The 18,521-nt window shown below is 40.7% G+C and overlaps 4 protein-coding genes across 4 annotated transcripts in view; 2 read left to right on the top strand and 2 right to left on the bottom strand.

Annotated features, from left to right (window-relative positions):
* The window catches only part of LOC128425379 (40S ribosomal protein S26), a 178,121-nt gene that overhangs the window by 71,352 nt on the left and 88,248 nt on the right, over positions 1-18,521 (bottom strand). The window lies entirely within an intron of this gene.
* LOC128425341 (vasopressin V2 receptor-like) lies at positions 3,680-4,943 on the bottom strand. The gene is made up of 2 exons (XM_053411919.1): positions 4,106-4,943; positions 3,680-3,885 (listed from the first exon to the last, which is right to left on the bottom strand). Exons 1-2 carry the CDS (start codon positions 4,941-4,943, stop codon positions 3,680-3,682), a joined length of 1,044 nt encoding a protein of 347 aa, XP_053267894.1.
* Positions 7,036-10,045, top strand: vhl (von Hippel-Lindau tumor suppressor). The gene is made up of 3 exons (XM_053411964.1): positions 7,036-7,503; positions 7,918-8,040; positions 8,780-10,045. The coding sequence occupies exons 1-3, from the start codon at positions 7,317-7,319 to the stop codon at positions 8,971-8,973; spliced, it is 504 nt and encodes a 167-aa protein (XP_053267939.1). The 5' UTR covers positions 7,036-7,316; the 3' UTR covers positions 8,974-10,045.
* Positions 14,891-18,312, top strand: tatdn2 (TatD DNase domain containing 2). Its single transcript, XM_053440613.1, has 7 exons — positions 14,891-14,925; positions 15,011-15,320; positions 15,430-15,810; positions 16,027-16,980; positions 17,146-17,273; positions 17,505-17,688; positions 18,172-18,312. Exons 1-7 carry the CDS (start codon positions 14,891-14,893, stop codon positions 18,310-18,312), a joined length of 2,133 nt encoding a protein of 710 aa, XP_053296588.1.

Genomic DNA, 18,521 nt, shown 5'->3' with positions numbered 1-18,521 from the left:
CAACAGATTTCAAATCTCTCAGATCCGCTTAGTGTACGCGATAATCTAGAATTGTTTTTGGCATCAGAAATCATATATCGTTTTTTGCTTTATGCAACTGTTTGTAATGTGTTGAATTGTCTGTTAAATCTGTGCTTTACTGTTAACAACTACTCACTGACATGTGTTTGCTGATCTGTTATTTTGAAAACCAACTTTACTGTCATCACGTTATCTCATAGTTATTCCTCAACTAATATTGAGTTTCCAAGAACCTGAAGTGATGCCTTCAAACTACTTGTCCCAGCAGCAAATCCTCACACTGGAGAAGCAGGAACCAGTAAATTAGGGTTTACATTTTTTGCAGCTTGGTTGGATTTAAGGGGACTGTTAGGCCTTGGTGGAGCTGGGAGCTCTACTCAGGGCCATTCTAGTTTTAAGGTTGAATCGTGTTTTGTTTAAATCATCCCCTCTTTTTATTTCCTGTCAAAATGTCTCCTTCAACTGATCTTACAGTTTTACCGTGGAATAAATTCCTAAACGATGTTGAACCATTGCCCTCCTCATTGCTCACGGTCAGCCCCACCACATTTCCTTGTTAAAGCTATGTTTATCAGTATTTCCTTTCTCCAAGTACCCGTCTCTATGGCCTCCTTTCATTTACTCGTAGAAACTAGTAGAAACCACCTGCAATCTTCTTTAATGCTTCTTTAATGTAAACTCCATCAGTTTATGCTGTCAGTTGCTTCACTGTGGACCTGAGATTGAGTTTGTTCTTGGGGCTCAGGGCTGTAACATCCTCCTTCACATAATGGTCACACTTATTTAGTGCGCTAGTCCATGTGTGTGTGTTTTTGCGTGTTTAAGTGATGCAAGCACACATTGTTCTCCTTTATATTCAATTACAGTCAGTGTTCATGTTGCAAAAACTGCCTGGTTAATTATTTCTTATTTAAATACAATTATTTGGGCTTATGCAATGTCCTTATCGGATTAATCACAACTGAAGATGTCTTTGTATAAATACAATCAAACAACTGTCTTTGTTTGATCCTGGACCTCTATTTCAATGTTGCGTTACAGTGTTAAATGTGTATTTTTCTCTGATGAAGACACAGATTACATCAAATTAGTGAAAGGATCCTGAACAAGAGTCCTGGAGTTGTGTGCTCTCTTCTCTCTGTCATTAGAAGTAATCATATTTCCTTCTGCCTGTGAAAAATTACTAATCTTTGAATCATTTTAAGGAGGGTGGGCTTTCGAGTAATTGGACCTGAGGCTGAATTGAATATTTTCTATAAATTAGGCAGGAACGAGCTATCTATAGATCTGTTGTAACATTATTAGCAGAAATCAGGTAATTGTAGCAGCCAATGTTAAATGTGACACTCTGGTGAAAAGGCTAATTTTCTTTAAAGCAGGATCTAATCCAGCAGTACTTGAAACAGGGATGACGTGGCTGGTAGTCAATTAAGATGTTTGTTGATTATAACACATACATATCCACTCGTGTATCTTTTCATGTTCTCTGCTGGCATTAACTATAATTACGTTCATTAGTGCCGTCGGGAACAATGGGACATCAGTGACATGAGCACAGCATGCTGTTTATGGCCGAGTCTGTTCATCTCTCTGTTTGGTTAAGACAAGAGTAAACAGTGGCAGTAGACAACACAAACATTTTAGGAAATAATTTCAGTGACTCAACTTTAACAAAAAATGTTAAACTTTTCACTTTACTTAGTTTTCTTAAAAAATATATATATAGAATAATCAGATAGAATGAAGGAGAAGTGTGAAATCTATATCCTCACTACCATCCAGAAATCTGAGAAACACCAAATGGTTGATATGTGGAATAAGATAATATAATACATCTGGAGAAAAGAGAGAAACATTCAGAAAAGCTAGAGTGAAACACTGAAAGACTTTATTTTGCTGATCAATGTCCCAGCAGCAGGAGGCAAATCTGCTGGTGCAACAACTGCAGCTTTGTCTTGCATGTGGATAAAAGGATTCCTCTTACAATGCTGTAATCATGCGGCTGATTATTTTGATATTTGTTCAATAATAATCATGAAGATGCTGAGAAGATGAATTGGGAAATAAATCCAAGCACATACAACGGGTGACACTTAGAAACGATGACGAAGAAACAATAGAGACTGGATTCTGTTTAATGAAATCATCAACAACCTTCGGGTGTTGTGTCATGAAGGTCAAAGCACAGAGTACAATACATAGACTGAATCTGCCTCAGTAAAACTAACACAAACCTTTCCATTAGTTCTGCTCACTTCCACTGTCAGAATGATTCACTCTATCACTTTGACAAACACACAAATGACCTGCCTCCAGTCTGGTCTAATTATAGAGCATTCGTTTCCCAATTCCACAAAATAATGGCAGAAAGAAAATGATTCTCATTGGCTGATTTTCAGGTTTGACTGATGACAAGATGTGGCTGAAGTGAAATAGGACATGTTGTGTAACACCTTCATGCTTAGTCTCAGCGTTGTCAAGCAGCTAAAGCACATACCATTTACACCAGGCTTGAGTCTGGCTAGTGTCTATTCCATACGTAACAATGATAAGATGAAGAAAATCCTTTTTTAAGCGAGAATATTACAGATGAAGCTCAGGTGTCTCGTTGCAAACAACCAGTTTGCTGAACAGTCTTTGAATGTTATTGTCATAAGCTCTCCCTTTGACTTATAAACAAATGGTCTATATACATGTAGATCATTTATATACAATATATAGGTTGAGGGCCAAAAGGCTGAGACCACTTTCTCATTCATGTAAATGTGGTCTCAGACTTTTGGAATCTTTTAAAACATGAGTAAATTAGACAATGCATTAGTGAGAATATGATTTTACTACACAGTTTCTTTCTTTTGTTGGGTTATATCATAGACAATATTGTACAAATACCATCACTCAGTGAGCGACCGTGTTCTTTTAAGAGAGAGAAAATGTTTATCAAAGTGACAAATGTAATTCACAGCTTTTATACAGTTCGTATTTTACAGCTTCTTTGAGGCAGACACATTCCGCATTTCAATCTTTAAACAATGAGCTTATATTTATTATCTTATATTAATAAAAAAAACACTTTTTTAAGAAAACTAACTTCAGTAAACATTTTTCTTATTTGAACTCAACTCAAAGGACTGTGGTATATTTTAAAGTCCTGTAGTGTATGAACTGGTATTTGCTCTTAATTCATGATTTGCAGAGACATAAAATAACAAAACACTTAAAAACACCTAGATTCTTCATATTTTACTCACTGACTGAATCTGTGTGAACATGAAAGTATTTATTGAGCTTGTCTTAAATGTGAAGAATATTTTTACACAGCAAAAGAACTCTCAACGTCTTAACGTGATCACGCTCCAAGACAAAGAAGGATGTTCAGAACCTCAGTGTCCAACTTGCTTTTGAATTCTGTCAACCTCCAACACCTGGAGCACAGTTTTCATTCATGAAGAGCCCAATTCTGTCTTTTGGGGACTACTTCGATGACAAACCATCTTTACATGTCAAAGACCCAGAGAGACTCATTTCGTCCTGTCCTCACATTTCCAGTTCAGAAGAACACTTCATCCAAACACAGGGAGTTCAGATGCTCTGCAGGACCTACACGTTTCCATGCAGGATCCCCCCCCCCCCCCCCCTTTTTCTAGACTTGTTGTCCTTATTTGGGCTCGGAGACATTTTTGAAGCTCATGTACAATGTGCTGACCAGCGTCACCTCATCCTGCATTGAATCGCCGTTGGACTCACGCTGACACATGAGTGTGAACAGCCTTTTGGGAAACTGGTCGCTGAACACAAGGTAGATGCAGGGGTTCGCGCAGCTGTTGAGACTGGCCAGCAACATCAGGATGGTGAAAATCGCAGCTGGAAGAAGAGGAGAACCGCAAAGTGTCACAACGTTGCAAAGAAGAACAATTTGATACTTATTAAAGAGTTGTGGATTTCGCGCGTAATTACGCACAGACGAGAGCGCGCCGAGGCCCCTGCTTCACAGTTAACAAGGGTCAGGAAGATCCCCCAAAGCGAATGACACAATCAAAAACAATGAAATAGAGAAACTAGTCCGAATAGTTTAACGACTTACTTTCTTTTGGTGCATGTGTGTCCCAGGCGGACCAGAGCTGGACAGTGAAGAAGGGAGCCCAGCAGACAATATAAGCCAGCACGATAAACACTGTCATCTTCAACGTCTTGACTCTGGCTCTGGACATACCGGCCACACTGCTGGCTCTGGATGGCAGAGGGAGACCTAGCCGCTGCTGGGTCTTTTGGTACAGGTTGATCTGGATGGCCTGGCAGATGCGTACTTGGCAAAAAACGATCGTAATGACGGGTAAAACAAAAATGACCAGCGTGGTCCAGGTTACGTAAGTCTGCAGTCCCCATGGCTGGACGAAGTTCGCCCAGCAGTCAAACACACCGGGTGCTACCTCGACCTGTGAGAAGATGAAGACCTGCGGCAGGCTGCCCAGCAGAGAGACGCCCCAGGCGACGCACACGGGGATGTTCAGTTTGGTGCGGGAGCGCTGGAACCTCACCATCGGCTTGCACACAGCTTGGTATCTGTCCACCGTCATCACCACAATCATGTAAGTGGATGAGAACATGCCCAGGACCTGCAGGTACTTCACCAGGCGGCACACCAGGTCCGGTCCCACGAATCTGTCCGTGATGTCCCACATGAGCTGCGGACACACCTGGAAGAAGGCGACCACCATGTCCGCTACGCAGAGGTGGAACACGAAGACGCGCATCCGGGACATCTGTTTGCGCTGTCTCCAGAGGCCGACGAGCACGGAGGTGTTGAGGATGGAGGCGCAGACGAAGATGACGCTGAGCAGAGCGATCTCCACTACGGCCAAGCCCTCATCCCGCGCCAGGTCCTGCGCGCCCACAGAGCCGCTGTCATTCAGAGGACACATCGTGCCCGGGTGGTGTGGAGCGATCAGAGCTGCCAGCGGACCGAGACACTCTGAGGGAACTAAAGAACAAATAGATCCATTACATGGAAATCTGACACGGTTCCAACAAATCATACATGGCAAGTGTTCAATAATGAATGACACTTTTTTGATTCTGATGAAAAGTATTGGTAAGAGAGCCAATCAACATACTTAAAAAGCTTTGGTCACCAATGTATTTTATTTCTACCCACCTTTAGATTAATAATGTGTCCACCTACAGTTGAGAATAAATTGTTGTTGAGAAGCAGGTTGGGATAGACTCTGGAGAGGAGGGAGGTCTGGCTCTGGAAGGTCTCTCCAGCTGTGCCCCTGGGTTTTATGTGAGGATGAAACAGGGTGGAGCTTCCATGTACTGTGAAGAGTTGGAAGTCTGACGTTCCTTAAATTACAGTAGAGTAGGAGCCAGAGCTTTTAGCCATCAAGCTCCTCTTCTGTGGAATAAACTACCACTTTCAGTTCGGGAGGCAGACACCATCTGTTCGTTTAAGAGTAGGCTCAAATCCTTCCTTTTTGATAAGGCTTATAGTTAGAGCTAATTAGTGCGGCAGAACGTAACTTGTTCTATTTTATGACACATGACACACGGAGCTTCTTTTTCCAGCTTCTCCTTCCTCTTCTCCATCCCTACCCCCCTTCCCCGGAATCCCTTTGCTTTATCACCCGCAGATCCAGGGCCTCTGTGGCCGCACCATGGATTGCGGTTTGTTGATCTAGCACCGGGGGTCGTGGTGGTGGACCCAGTGTGGCGGATTCTGTGTCGTGTGGGCTGATCGTGGTGGTGGTGGCGGACCCTGTGTCGCGTTGGCATCGGGTACGGGCATTGGACCAGGACCGCGGCGGCGGCTCGTGGTGGGTGGCGGTGGACAGTGACTGAGGACTGGAGTGGCGTTCTGGTCTGGATGGTGGATCGTGGTCCTGCTGGTTGCTGACCATGGACTGTGATTGCAGCGGGACTGCTTGGCATGTCATGTTGGGGTTGTCCTTCGGGATGTTTACCCTCATCAAATGCTGCTAGAGACTTGAATCTTTAATCTTGAAGACTTTAATCTTGATGATGTTTTCCTGCACGTGGCATCTATTGCACTTCTGTCCGTCCTGGTAGAGGGATCCCTCACATGTGGCTCTCTCTAAGGTTTCTACGTATTTTTACCCTGTTAAAAGGGTTTTTAGTAGTTTTTCCTTACTCTTGCTGAGGGTTAAGGACAGAGGATGTCACACCCTGTTAAAGCCCCATGAGACAAATTGTAATTTGTGAATATGGGCTATACAAATAAAATTTGATTGATTGATTGATTGAGGTGTAAAATAACCCAAAGCCTGTCAATGTGCTCAAGTGACATGACTGAAAGCTCCAGACTAATAAACGAACGATTTTCAGCACCACTAAGACCTAAATGAGCAATCACAGATGGGATTCCTTAATACAATTATACATTCTAGTACAAGTACTGCATTCTGTTATATATAGTATTTTCACTTAATTTTAAAAGTTATGCAATGGAATGACCACTATCAGTAAAGCTATTACATATTATAATTTCCTATTGGAAAGTGCCAACTTAATATAGTTGCAGGTATCCCTCGGGATCATTTTGACTACTTTTAATTAAATTGGCAGAATAATATTAACATTGTTTTATTACACCCAATAATATGTCATACTGCAGGTTTTGTAAATGAAATAATAATCTACAAAGCATTAATTATTATTATCAGAAAGGGTCATTTGGATTCTCCTCCAGCAGAATATTTAATTTTTCACCAGTGGACTATTTTTTCTATGCGAAAATCTGTTGTAAACATATACTAAACATTCATATTCCCATCTCCTGGATTAATGGATGAATTTCTCCACAAGCGGAAATCAGCTGTTTGTATCAGACCATGCTCTGTTTGGCTTTGGTGATCAATGTAGTCATTATCGATAATATTGCCTAATTAATTGTGAAATCGATAGGCTGTACATATCTTTATATATTCAATTGTCTGAGACCATGTCCAGTCCCGATGTCGTCATGCCTTTCTCGGCCAATCACAGTACAGAATAGTTTGACGTCCCATTTCCAACCGGAAGAGAGAATGTAAACAAGATAGTTGAGGAGAAGTGGATACTTTTCTGCGGTGCTATCATGAATACGTCACAGTTTACTGGTTTTATAAACGATCTAATGCACTCGGACTGACTTTGTTTTACGCTTCTGGTAAATTCGTCAACTTCCGCGGTCGAACACAGTCTTCGTTTATGCATATCTCGTTAGCTAGCTGCTAGCCACCGTTAGCTTCCCGGGCTAATCTCGCTGCGCTCACGGTTCAGCGGTAAAGTAGCCACTGATGCCTGAGGAGGGGGATCACACTGTGCCCCTGGTTCGATCCCTGAACACACGGATACAGATCAGCGCCGTGTTCTGCAACCGCACGACCCGTGTGGTCCGACCGCTGTGGATAGATTACCAAGGCCACGCTCAGAGCTACGATGATTTACAGCCCGGGACTGGACGGAGAATGTCCACGTTTGTTGGTAAAGTACCTTTACACCATCACATGTGTTTGAATAACTGTGCATTAGAGCTACGTCTCATAGAACAGGGACAGCTCATATAGGGACTGTTGGTGTTTGTATACAAAAGCAAAGACTACAGCAGAAGCACCATTAATAGAATGTCTAATATATCACCACATCTGGATTTGTGGACATGGACGTGTTACTCCCCTAGATTAAGTTTGTTCAGATGTCTCCAGGGGTTTTCTCAGCAAAACAGAAAAAATAACCAACAGAGTCACCAATCAGTCTGTGGGACATGAAGGAAATTTAATCAACACTTGATGTTTTGATTTGGAGTTTAAATAATCCATTTGCCTGTTGTTAGTGAAATGAAATCAACAGTGAGCTGTGCAGGATATTTTTTAATGTCTGACGTGCATGTTCTTCCAGGTCACCCGTGGATGTTCAGAGATGCAGAGACAGGTGATCCACTGAGGGTGAACAGCAAAGAGCTGTTCCTTCCTAAACCAGCAGAGGGGGGAGATGCTACGTTTGCTAACATCACTCTACCAGGTGAGATTAACCAAATTACCTTAAAATATTAGTAATCATTTGTATAATAAGACAATTCCACGTAACACTGTGTCTAAGAAAACTCCGACAGGAGGTAATAACAGTTTATCTTCTCATGCAGGTACATGTAGTTTTACCTAGAATTGTCTTAGGACACACTAAAAGAAAAAAAGGCATTTGGTTTGTGGTGCTGGAAACATTACTCTTAAAGCTCCAGAAACCTCTTACGTAGACTCAGGTACATATGATAATCTTGCTGTGAAAGGTCTTCTCTGAATCCTTCTGATACATTTGTAAAGCAGAAAAAACAAGCGTATGGTCTGCCTGTCAGTTGGCACTTAAAGAAAAAGCTTGTCAATCATCTAAAAATGTAATTTTAATAGAGTTTATAGCTTATGTACCTCAAATAATGTAACGTCATTGAAAAGAGAATCCTACATAAATGAAACACAGCGAGTCAGGTGCCGTAGTGACCAGTTACTGTAAGAGTGCAGTGTGGAAGATGAAAGACGGTGTGTAAATTATGAAGCCTGTCCCTGTGCATTGTGGTGATTGAAACCAAACATGGTTATTTCAAATTAATTGTAATCCTGCCATATTTCTATGAACAAATGACATTTGATTTACTGTATTCCACTAAGTTATTCTGTGACACTTATGTTATTCAGTAATTTGCAAGGAAATATATGGAAAGAGATCTTTACTTGACATATTACAAAAATGTGATTGGTTTATACAGTTTACAGCCTCAAGGATCGTGCTGTTCAGGCGATTCGGCATCTCGTGCGACCAGAAGACTACAGGAGGTTGGAAATAGCGCGGTGTCTCCATGAAGAACTGGAAGATCGACCCAGTGTGCTGAAAGACCTGCACCGCATGAACCAGCGAGTAGAGCAGCATCTACTGGAGAGGATCCAAGGCCAGGAGGAATGAGACATGAAACTGGACGGACATTTTTTACTTTTGGGCAGCAAATCCATATTAAACATAATCAGAAAGGCAAAATAAAAAACGAGATAAAATGGATATATTTTCTTAAAATTAGACTTTGTTTGATCTGCTGCCTGTTTGTCATCTTCACTCAGTGGCTTTAGCAAATGTCTTCCTCACCAGCAATAAATTATAAGTAGCTTTTTCCCCTCAGTAAGTGGAGTTTGTATATAAAGTGACGACAGCGTCCTCTGTGGGAGAGCACTGTTTGTTCTCTGATATGTTGTCTTAAGGATTTCAATGTTTATTTCTAAATGGCCACTATAGAAATGGGGAATTTCTAGCCATCTTTTTCTGTTCTGCTCTACTTTATATTGCCATATACTTGTATATTGTCTTACGTTAACTCCTTAAAAAAAAAATCGTATTTAATTGACAAGAATATTTTTTCACGGAATCAATCAAATAGAGGTGAGTCTTTGTTCACAATCTAGGGAGAATATAAATTATGTTGTGAAACTCCCCCTTATGTCCACCCACACAGATGTTTTCAAGATCATGTGAGTGTGGACCACATGTTTGACCGAGAGCTCCACTCTCCTGTTAGTACTGTACTTCACTGACCTCATTCTTATTGGTTCTTAAAGTTTTGTACATCTAAATCCCCCCCATGTTGTTGCACACATGTTGTTGTCATGCTGACCAGGTCTAATAACTTAAAGTATTTCAAGTGTGCAAAGGCTGTGATATTCTTACAGGGGATGACTGGTTTTACCAGCTAACTTCAAAACTCCCCTTAGAAAACACGCTATTTTGTTATCTGAGATGTAAAAAGAACAAATCCTTAGCCTTTACACTTGAAATGATTTGGGCGTGTCTCTTCTACAATGTTGTACTGCAGCTCATTTCCTGATGTGATAAATTGTCTTCAAATTTTAAAGATTTCGCTGTGAAACACTTGGCGAGGGGGTTATATTTTAGTTTTTGTCTACTTTGTGTTCCTTTTCCTCTATTGTTCTTCTATGGAGACTTACATTGTTTATTTGTGTATAAAGGAAATATATACTGGTGGGCACATGCTGTGAAGAGTATTTATTTTATTTACTTGCTCAACCCTTCAAACAAAATCATGAAACTGAGATAATTTCTTAGAGTTGATTAAAAAATTGAAAAACTATTACATCTGTTTATTTTGTGAAAAATACAGGAACACAGTTAAAACATTAGAGACTAATGACCAGAGCCTGACTCTGAATTTGAATTTTCTCTGCTCACCACAACTGGTCGAGGCAGATGGTCGCTCTCATTGAATCTGGTTCTGCTTGAGGTTTCTTCCAGTAATTGAGGGAGTTTTCTGTCTCCACAGTTTACAAGGCGCTCTATCACTGTGGGAACTGTTGGTTTTCTCTATAATTTTAAGGGTCTTCACCTTCTATGTAAAGTGCTTTGAGATAATGTTTATCATGATTTGCTTCATACAAATAAAACAGAAATTTAATTGACAACCCACAAAATATTATCAGATACCTGAGCTGGCTTAGTTGAATATTCAGAAGAGTGTTTTATCAATTTATCTGCTGATTGATGATTTAGAAATAACTTTAGTGGTGTCTGAAACAAGAAATCGAATTTTATTGAACAATCTCTGGTCCTTTCTTTGCTGTAATCTTTGTGATTCACTGATATCAAGCACACAAAGTTCTCCGGGTTATCGCAGCAGGGGTACTGTGGCCAAACGTGTTGCTAAGCGACAACGTAACAAAAGCCATCTTTGTTTGTGTGTGTGTGAGACTTCGGGAGCCGAGTGCAGTATTAATAAGAACATGCAGGAAAAGAAGAAGACATGGGACTCGAGTCGTTTCAGGCGAGAGCAGTAAGTCTTTGTTCACTGTCTCACTCACGTTTATAGATCCAGTGTTTGTGGATGATCCGACCAAGTTCAACGGAGTGAACCGAGGCTAACTGATGCTGATGGTCCTTCTCTTTTTAACTGCAGTTTGACTTTCTGGCCAAGGAGTCACCCAGTGATGTTTCCACATCTCCAGACAGATCACTGGAGCAAAATGAAAACAATGGTAAGAGATAATGAAGAAAAAAACGTCTCCTACGCATGAACTCAACTCTCAAGATACTATGTGATGTTATTCCCACCTATAGATACCAGGTGGTCTCACATCAGTCCCAGCTGCCCTGCTGAAGGACACAGGTTTGTACAAATGATCCTATTAACAGACACAGTAGAGCACAAACCTCCACTAATCCCAGTCCCCTTAAATTCAATCAACCAAACTAACTCAGACTCATAGATATCAGCCCATCATCCATGAATTATTCCCTGGGAAACTGATAAAAATGTATAAAAAAAACTAAACGATTCACAATGTTAAAGAAAGTGATAAAACAATTCCACTTCTTTGTCTTTATCTTCATTCAAACTTTATGCCTTTTTTGTCTCTGCCCATATCCCATGCATTTACTAAGTTTCTTTAAAATCCATTCAGTAGTTTTTGTATAATTCTGCTGAAAAATCTAACAATTCAATGATCAGGGTGAAAAACGTAACCTCCTTGTTGGAGGTAATCAAATAAAAGTGGAGCCCAGTACAAACAGAGCTCTGGATAGACTGCATGTAACAAAGGAACATTTGTCTTTAAATTGGTTTTATTACATACCCTAGTGTATGAATCAAACAACACCACCAGCCGCCTGTTACCTGCTCTGACGCTGGACGAACCGGCAGCTCTTGTTCACATGCCCTCCACAGTGCGAGCCTACGGTAGGTCCCACATTTACGAGAGTCTCAATATTTCTGTTTTATTTGCTTCCCTGCGCCTTTCACTCTCACATGTTCTTCTGTAGGCATCAACCATAAAAAAACCTCACCTCAAAACATGCCCCAGTACAGGAACGTGTTCAATAACCGAGCCAGGATGGGATTCTGCTACTGGACCGTGGAGAGGAAGGCTCCAGCTTGTGAGTGATGATCCAAGCTTTAACTGCAATGTGTCAGATATACAGAGCGTGTATCACCTATAGGTGAATGCGTGACGTACATATTCATATGGGGGTGAGACCCACACATATCGTAATCCTGATTCGTCTGCTCAGCATTCCCCCTGTACACTCAAGGTTTTGCACCTCACAGTTAAAAGACATCCCTCCTCACTCTTTCTCCTGTCGAACTTGGTGCATTGTTGTGAACAGCAGGGCCTTTGTATTTTATACTATTATACTTATTTAGGAGTGTGCGTAGTGATTGAGTGTCATGATCAAAATCTGCTGCATCTACAGTATATATGTAATAATCACCATGCTCGGTATTTCATACAATAGATTATAGGCTTCTTAACGTGTGTCACAAGCAGTGCTTATTAAACTCTGCATCTTGCATTGTACAGAATAGACTCTATTCTGTACAATCCCAACTCTGTTCAATGGAGTAACGTGTGTCCCTTATTCAATGGCCAGAACACAGATGCATCTTTATTCTTTCTTTACAGGTAAAGGCTACAGCTTCGGTGCCTACAAGACCTTTTTGGGATTACCAAAAGTCTGATGAGGGTCCCTCAGATTCTTTACATTTTCTGTCGAGATTTGCTTAAATGATTAAAGGAACCAGATGATTCCACTCTGAGGTTATCATGATGAATCTCCACTTTACCAAAGACGAACACAGTTAAAAATCTGTCACGTAGCGGTTTTTGCTTTCTGAAGAGTGATTTGCTTGTTGCCAGTTTGAAAGAATAAACCTGTAAATACAAAAATCATCATAAAATGTGTGGTTTATCTACTATTTGCTCAAAACTATGACCAGGTCAATGGGAGCATAAAGTGTCTGACCAGTCACTTTGAGTTGCAAGATTATTTTCCTGCAAAAAAAATATACTTTCATTGGATAGCCTTTTCCGATTCTACCCGAATTTTAATTCTATTTTATTGAATTGTATTCATAAAAACAAACCGTATCTCTTTTAGAGTTCTTTTAAATTAATATATTTTAATATTTGTCATTCCTTAATTTTTTATGTGCTAATGATTTTATTGAGAACCTTGTAACTTAGATTTTAGAAACGTCCTCTTTAAAAATACATAAAATAAAAAATGCATACTGTACCTAGAAGACCATATCAGAACAGAGCATACAGCTCATTATAAAGCCTGGGTCAATTCAAGCTGGAAAACGGACACAAAGAAATGGATGAAGGATGAAGAGCACCCGGAGGGACTCAGGATCACTTGACTTGGATCATGTGAAAAACAACAACATTTTTGAATTGTCAACACTAAATGGACGTGTTGACGCAGGACTCAGATACACAATAACTATGCTATAAATGGGCAAGACTGATTTGAAAAAAACATGAGCATCTTCAATCAAATCATTTCTGAAAGAGCAGGAGATAACCCAAGTTGTGATTAAACTGTAATATTGTAAACACTCACATCGATATGCTCAGTACTTAAGTTAGGCATCAATTGTAGCTGATATAAAGGTGTCTGACTATTTTACTTTATATTTCATTTTATATCACATTAAATGATTTCTGATGGATTCGGACAGACTCACAGGACAAACTTTTTATTTCTTTATTTAGTTAGCTAACTATGTGTTAATCTATTTATTAAATATGGACGTATGGTCTTCCATATACTTTTGAATCGATCCAAGACCAGTTTTCCTGTGTTGTTTTTGTTCAGAAGCTTGATCAGCTCAAAGTTGTTGAGGCTCCCGGACAGAGACGCGTTTACTGATCCACCGTCAGGAAGCTCCTCTTCGTCACTGTGACGCACCTGCTGCACCTGAGAGGTAACTCCACTGCTCTTCATCACCAACTGCTCGTTATATCCATGTAGAGAGCGAACTAGTGAGGTGTGCGTGTGATAAATACCTGTAAAGTCTCCATAAGGCGTGTGACATGAGCCAACCCCAGTATTTACTCCCTGAGCTGCTTTTTGGAGCACGTGAAAAAACGGCTAATGCTAGCAGTTAGCTAGGTGATTGGCTGGAGTAGAGATGCTAAGCTAAAGCTAAGGGTCTCATTTGTCACCGGTGTGTCAGACTAATGTTCTGCTGCATCTCAGGCCCAAAGTTTAACCGTTTTACATTATTTTATTTTTTTAAATAGATTGACTCCATTGGGGTGTTCATTGGATAAAACAGCCCTGGGGTGTAATCATATGCTGTGGAGTGTAGGGGTCATTCTAGGCTTGGGCAATATAACAATAAGCAATATAAAACAAACGTGACCGATAGCAAAAAGACTACTATTAATAATATATCAATAGTAGCACAGTGAAGAGGTAAAACACATATTTGATCTGGATCAGATGTGTTAAATGTTTGTCATTGTCTGCTAATAAAGAAGAGTTTAAAATCACAACCCTCTCTGGAGCAAAAATCATCCTTGAAAATAATAATGTGATATTTATTGTGATCATTATCAATATCAACTGACATTACATTTTTTGTTTTTATGTGTTTTTGGGCCATATCTCCCAGCCCTATGTCATTCCATGACAGAGATCTTAACGAAATTAAGTCATGTGAGAAACTTGTGGAACCAGTATCGGCGATCACATTAATTTATTTTTAGCTCTACAATTATATCTTACAATTATTGAAGTTGGTGAAATTTAGCCTCGTCATCACATCAGTAACTCCTTCCAATGTGGTTGAACAGCAGATAGTCATCAGTGCATGGTCACTCACACGCAAAAAGTACGACTCTGTTGATGGGTTCCCAGGCCTCTAGAAAGTCTGCTCAAAGAAATATAACATGGGTGGAATCCATATTCAAAATCTGTGATGGTGTGGACTAAAGGTATGATGATTTGACACGGAACGACCCTGTAGCCATGGTCAGTTAATACAAATATTGGTGTTATAAAGCTTTAGGGATTAGTAAATAAAGCCGGACCCATGATGATCAACAAAAGTTACAGATGCTACAGATTGTGAACACTAAAAAGAATACAGGAAAAGCCTGATGATCACACAGAACTGTTAATTCATTTTATTTTATTTTTTGTATTTAATAAGGAACATAAACATGGACAGTAGTAGAAAGAAGTTGACGATCAAGTGGCGACAAAAAGCAGCCACCTCACCCGTACATCTTGAGAGGAGAGGAGCTGGCTCAGCCACACCATCGCACAGGAATATGTCACCAGATGAAGATTCAAACACTTCATCCCACAGTGACTCTCCAGGACCCGAGGCCTTTAAAGCACTAAGTCTGGACACCCCCAAGAGAAAAGCAGAGGTGCTGGATAAAAGTGTTCCCTCTGTGGGAAAAGATAAGCTGAGGAAGCTGTCCAGAAGAAACCACGAGTCATTCATTACTTCAAAGGTAAATCTTTACTTGAAATGTTGCTCTATCCATTGACTCCTATGTGCTTTCTTATGCATAATGTTCATAAATGACGTGTTGATTTGTCCTGTCGCACTTAAACCATCAGCAAAAACCTTTGGGCAACACACCCAAACAGCTGAAATCCACAGTCGACCAGCAGGTGTCACCACCTCCATCACATTCATTTATCCTGAAGAAGAGGGAGAGGACATCCCAAGAGGGATCGAAGGCCATCTACAGGATGGCAATGTTAGCTGCTCTTGACGGAACAAATGCAAGACGCAGCCCTCCTATCATCCCAAAGACTGAAGTGTTATTGACACCTGTGCCTTCACCAGTGAAGACTGAAGTGCAGAGTCTGGCATCATTCGACAGAATTGTCGTTGATATTAACTGCGCAAAATCCAAAGACAACTGGTTCCCCCCTGAGATGTTTGAGGACACAGAGACCCGAGGTGACAGCTCTGATCTGAAAACAAATGAACGGGTAAGTCAACCACCACTCAGTAACAAAAATATTTGTTTCAATATTTAATTCATGGATCTTGATTTAATAAAAAAGCAGGTATGTTTAAGAGACGTGTTTCCCTTTGATGCAGCTTGATTGAATTTCAGGCGACTGATGGGTCTTAGCAGAAGGTATGGCTCTACTGAGTGACATTCTGGTTTGTGATGTTTTCCACTATTTCTTTCTGTTTTTTAGCGTGTTGTGCTGGAAGGTGAGGACTCACCTGGGAGGTATGTTGCTCAGGACTCTGTATTTGTCCAGACCACTTCTCAAGATACAGAAAAAGAGCCAGAAGACGGTTGCAACTTGTCCCTCCCTACTCTGGAATATATCCCGGATACTTTGTGTTGTTTCATGACTCATCAGGAGGGCTCTTCTGATGACCAACAACGCCCGAGTCCTTCAGTTTATCTTCGGGGATCTGCTGTGTCCCCTTTCCCCTTTATGTCCACTCATGAAACTAGTGCAGCTACTGAGGACATTGAGAATTTCTCATCACCGCAGAGGACAGTTTTTATCTCCTCTAGGCAGATGCAGCCACCAAACACTGGCCCTTCAGAGACGGAGACTTTCCGTTCCTGCAACTTGAATGAACCCTTTACTCTGCCACTCATCTCAAATCCAGGAATATCCAAACCTCACCCAAGATCAACGACACGCAGGCAGTCAGACGCAGGTTCCAACATTCATTACCCCCCCTACTCTTTTACTCATAGTGGCACTCCCAAGAGAAGATTTTCCCTGGGGGCAGAATCTGCGTGGACCAGTGTCCCCAACCTGGACAATCAGGCTGGTTTCATAGACACTCACTGCCACATAGACATGCTCTATGGAAAACTTGGCTTCCGCGGAACGTTCAGCAGCTTTCGAAGGCTGTACCAGAGCAGCTTTCCTTCAGAGTACAGAGGCTGTATTGCCGACTTCTGCAATCCTCGGGTCATGGTGAAACAGGCCCTGTGGGAGGGTTTGCTGAAGGAAGACATGGTATGGGGGGCATTTGGGTGCCACCCCCACTTTGCCAATGAATACTCAAGTGTCCAAGAACGCAACATACTGATGGCTATGCGACATCCAAAAGCTGTGGCATTTGGTGAGATGGGGCTGGACTACTCGCACAAAAACTCAACTAACACCTCCACGCAAAAAGAGGTATGTACTTAATTGATATAAACAGTTTATGTTGACCTAGATGGTTATGTATTCTAATTTTGAGGTACTTATTCCATTAAGCACTGTATTGTGTTTAATGGAATAATGATTTTGTACAATAATGATTTTTTGCGTCTTGATTTGTTTCTCTGCTTCTCTGAGAAGGTGTTTGAGCGTCAGCTGCGTTTGGCCGTGGCCATGAAGAAGCCGCTGGTGATCCACTGCAGAGACGCAGATGACGATCTACTGGTCATCATGAAGAAGTGTGTTCCCAGAGAACATAAAATTCACCGGTGTGTGCTGTGGAAAATAAACTTGTCAATCTAATTTTATTGTACATAATTATTTTTTGTTCTATTTAAATTTATAATCCACCCCCTTAAAGAATCAATCCCCATTCTGAAATCATTTATTGGCATTTGTTCGGCCACCTCTAAGACATGTTATTCCTTAATCTCCCTCTATAACTTTAACTGTTGCACATTTAATGAGAATTTTCTCTCGACCCCTTGCGTTGTTTCCAGACACTGCTTCACAAACAGTTATCCAGTGATCGAGCCCTTCCTGACAGAGTTCCCCAACTTATACGTGGGCTTCACAGCCTTGATCACGTACTCCAGTGCCACCGAGGCCCGAAACGCTGTCCGCCGGATCCCTCTGGACCGCATTGTGTTGGAGACAGATGCACCTTACTTCCTGCCAAGACAGGTCTGTATAAATGAAGGCTGTAGAAAAACCAAAACACTGCTTCAGTGTCATTGATAATTAGTATTTTTCTCAACTGTTAATATTATTATAACTTTAAATTATTTAATTTCCTAAAATGAAATCACTTTGACTGTGATATTGATGTTTTGTGATTTATATCTGTATTTCAAGGGTCAATGTTTCTCTTGTGCGATTTAAAACATTATGAATATTTTTATCATTAGAAACTAATAAATTCACTAAGGAAATTTGTGCGTTAGTCTTGGTTTTAGTTGTAGCTCTTGATTTTTTTAATATTCTTTCACAATACCAAGAAGGGATAGAGACAAGATATATTGATATAATAATAATAATAATAATAATAAATTCAACTGTTGACATCTATTAACCAAAGTCTTCTGGTATGAATTAACACCACTGGTACATTCAAACTGGGGAGTAAATTATGACTGCATACATATGAGTGTGTCTCACTGTTAACAGGTGAGTAAAGCTGTCTGCCGGTTTTCACATCCTGGAATGGGCATCCACACTCTGCAGGAGCTGAGCCTGTTGAAGGGAGAAGACATGGCCACCGTCCTCTCCACGGTCCGAAACAACACCACTCAGCTGTACGGAATCTGATCATCAGACAGGATGGAGCAGATAGAAACAAGAGGCTCTGCAGCTGGTTTGTGACACATAAACTGTTTTTATGTGGCTTTTTATTCAAGATGTATAAATCCTCTGATAGAGAGATGTTGCTGTGTTGAGGAGCAGTCTTAATATTTCACCAAATAACAAAAAAAAACGCCTGAACGTGTGACAGAGATACTGTACATTATTGTTTATCT

Source organism: Pleuronectes platessa, chromosome 2 (genome assembly GCF_947347685.1).
Source record: "Pleuronectes platessa chromosome 2, fPlePla1.1, whole genome shotgun sequence".
NCBI classification, from domain to species: domain Eukaryota; kingdom Metazoa; phylum Chordata; class Actinopteri; order Pleuronectiformes; family Pleuronectidae; genus Pleuronectes; species Pleuronectes platessa.
This window is presented reverse-complemented; position numbering and strand designations above follow the sequence as displayed.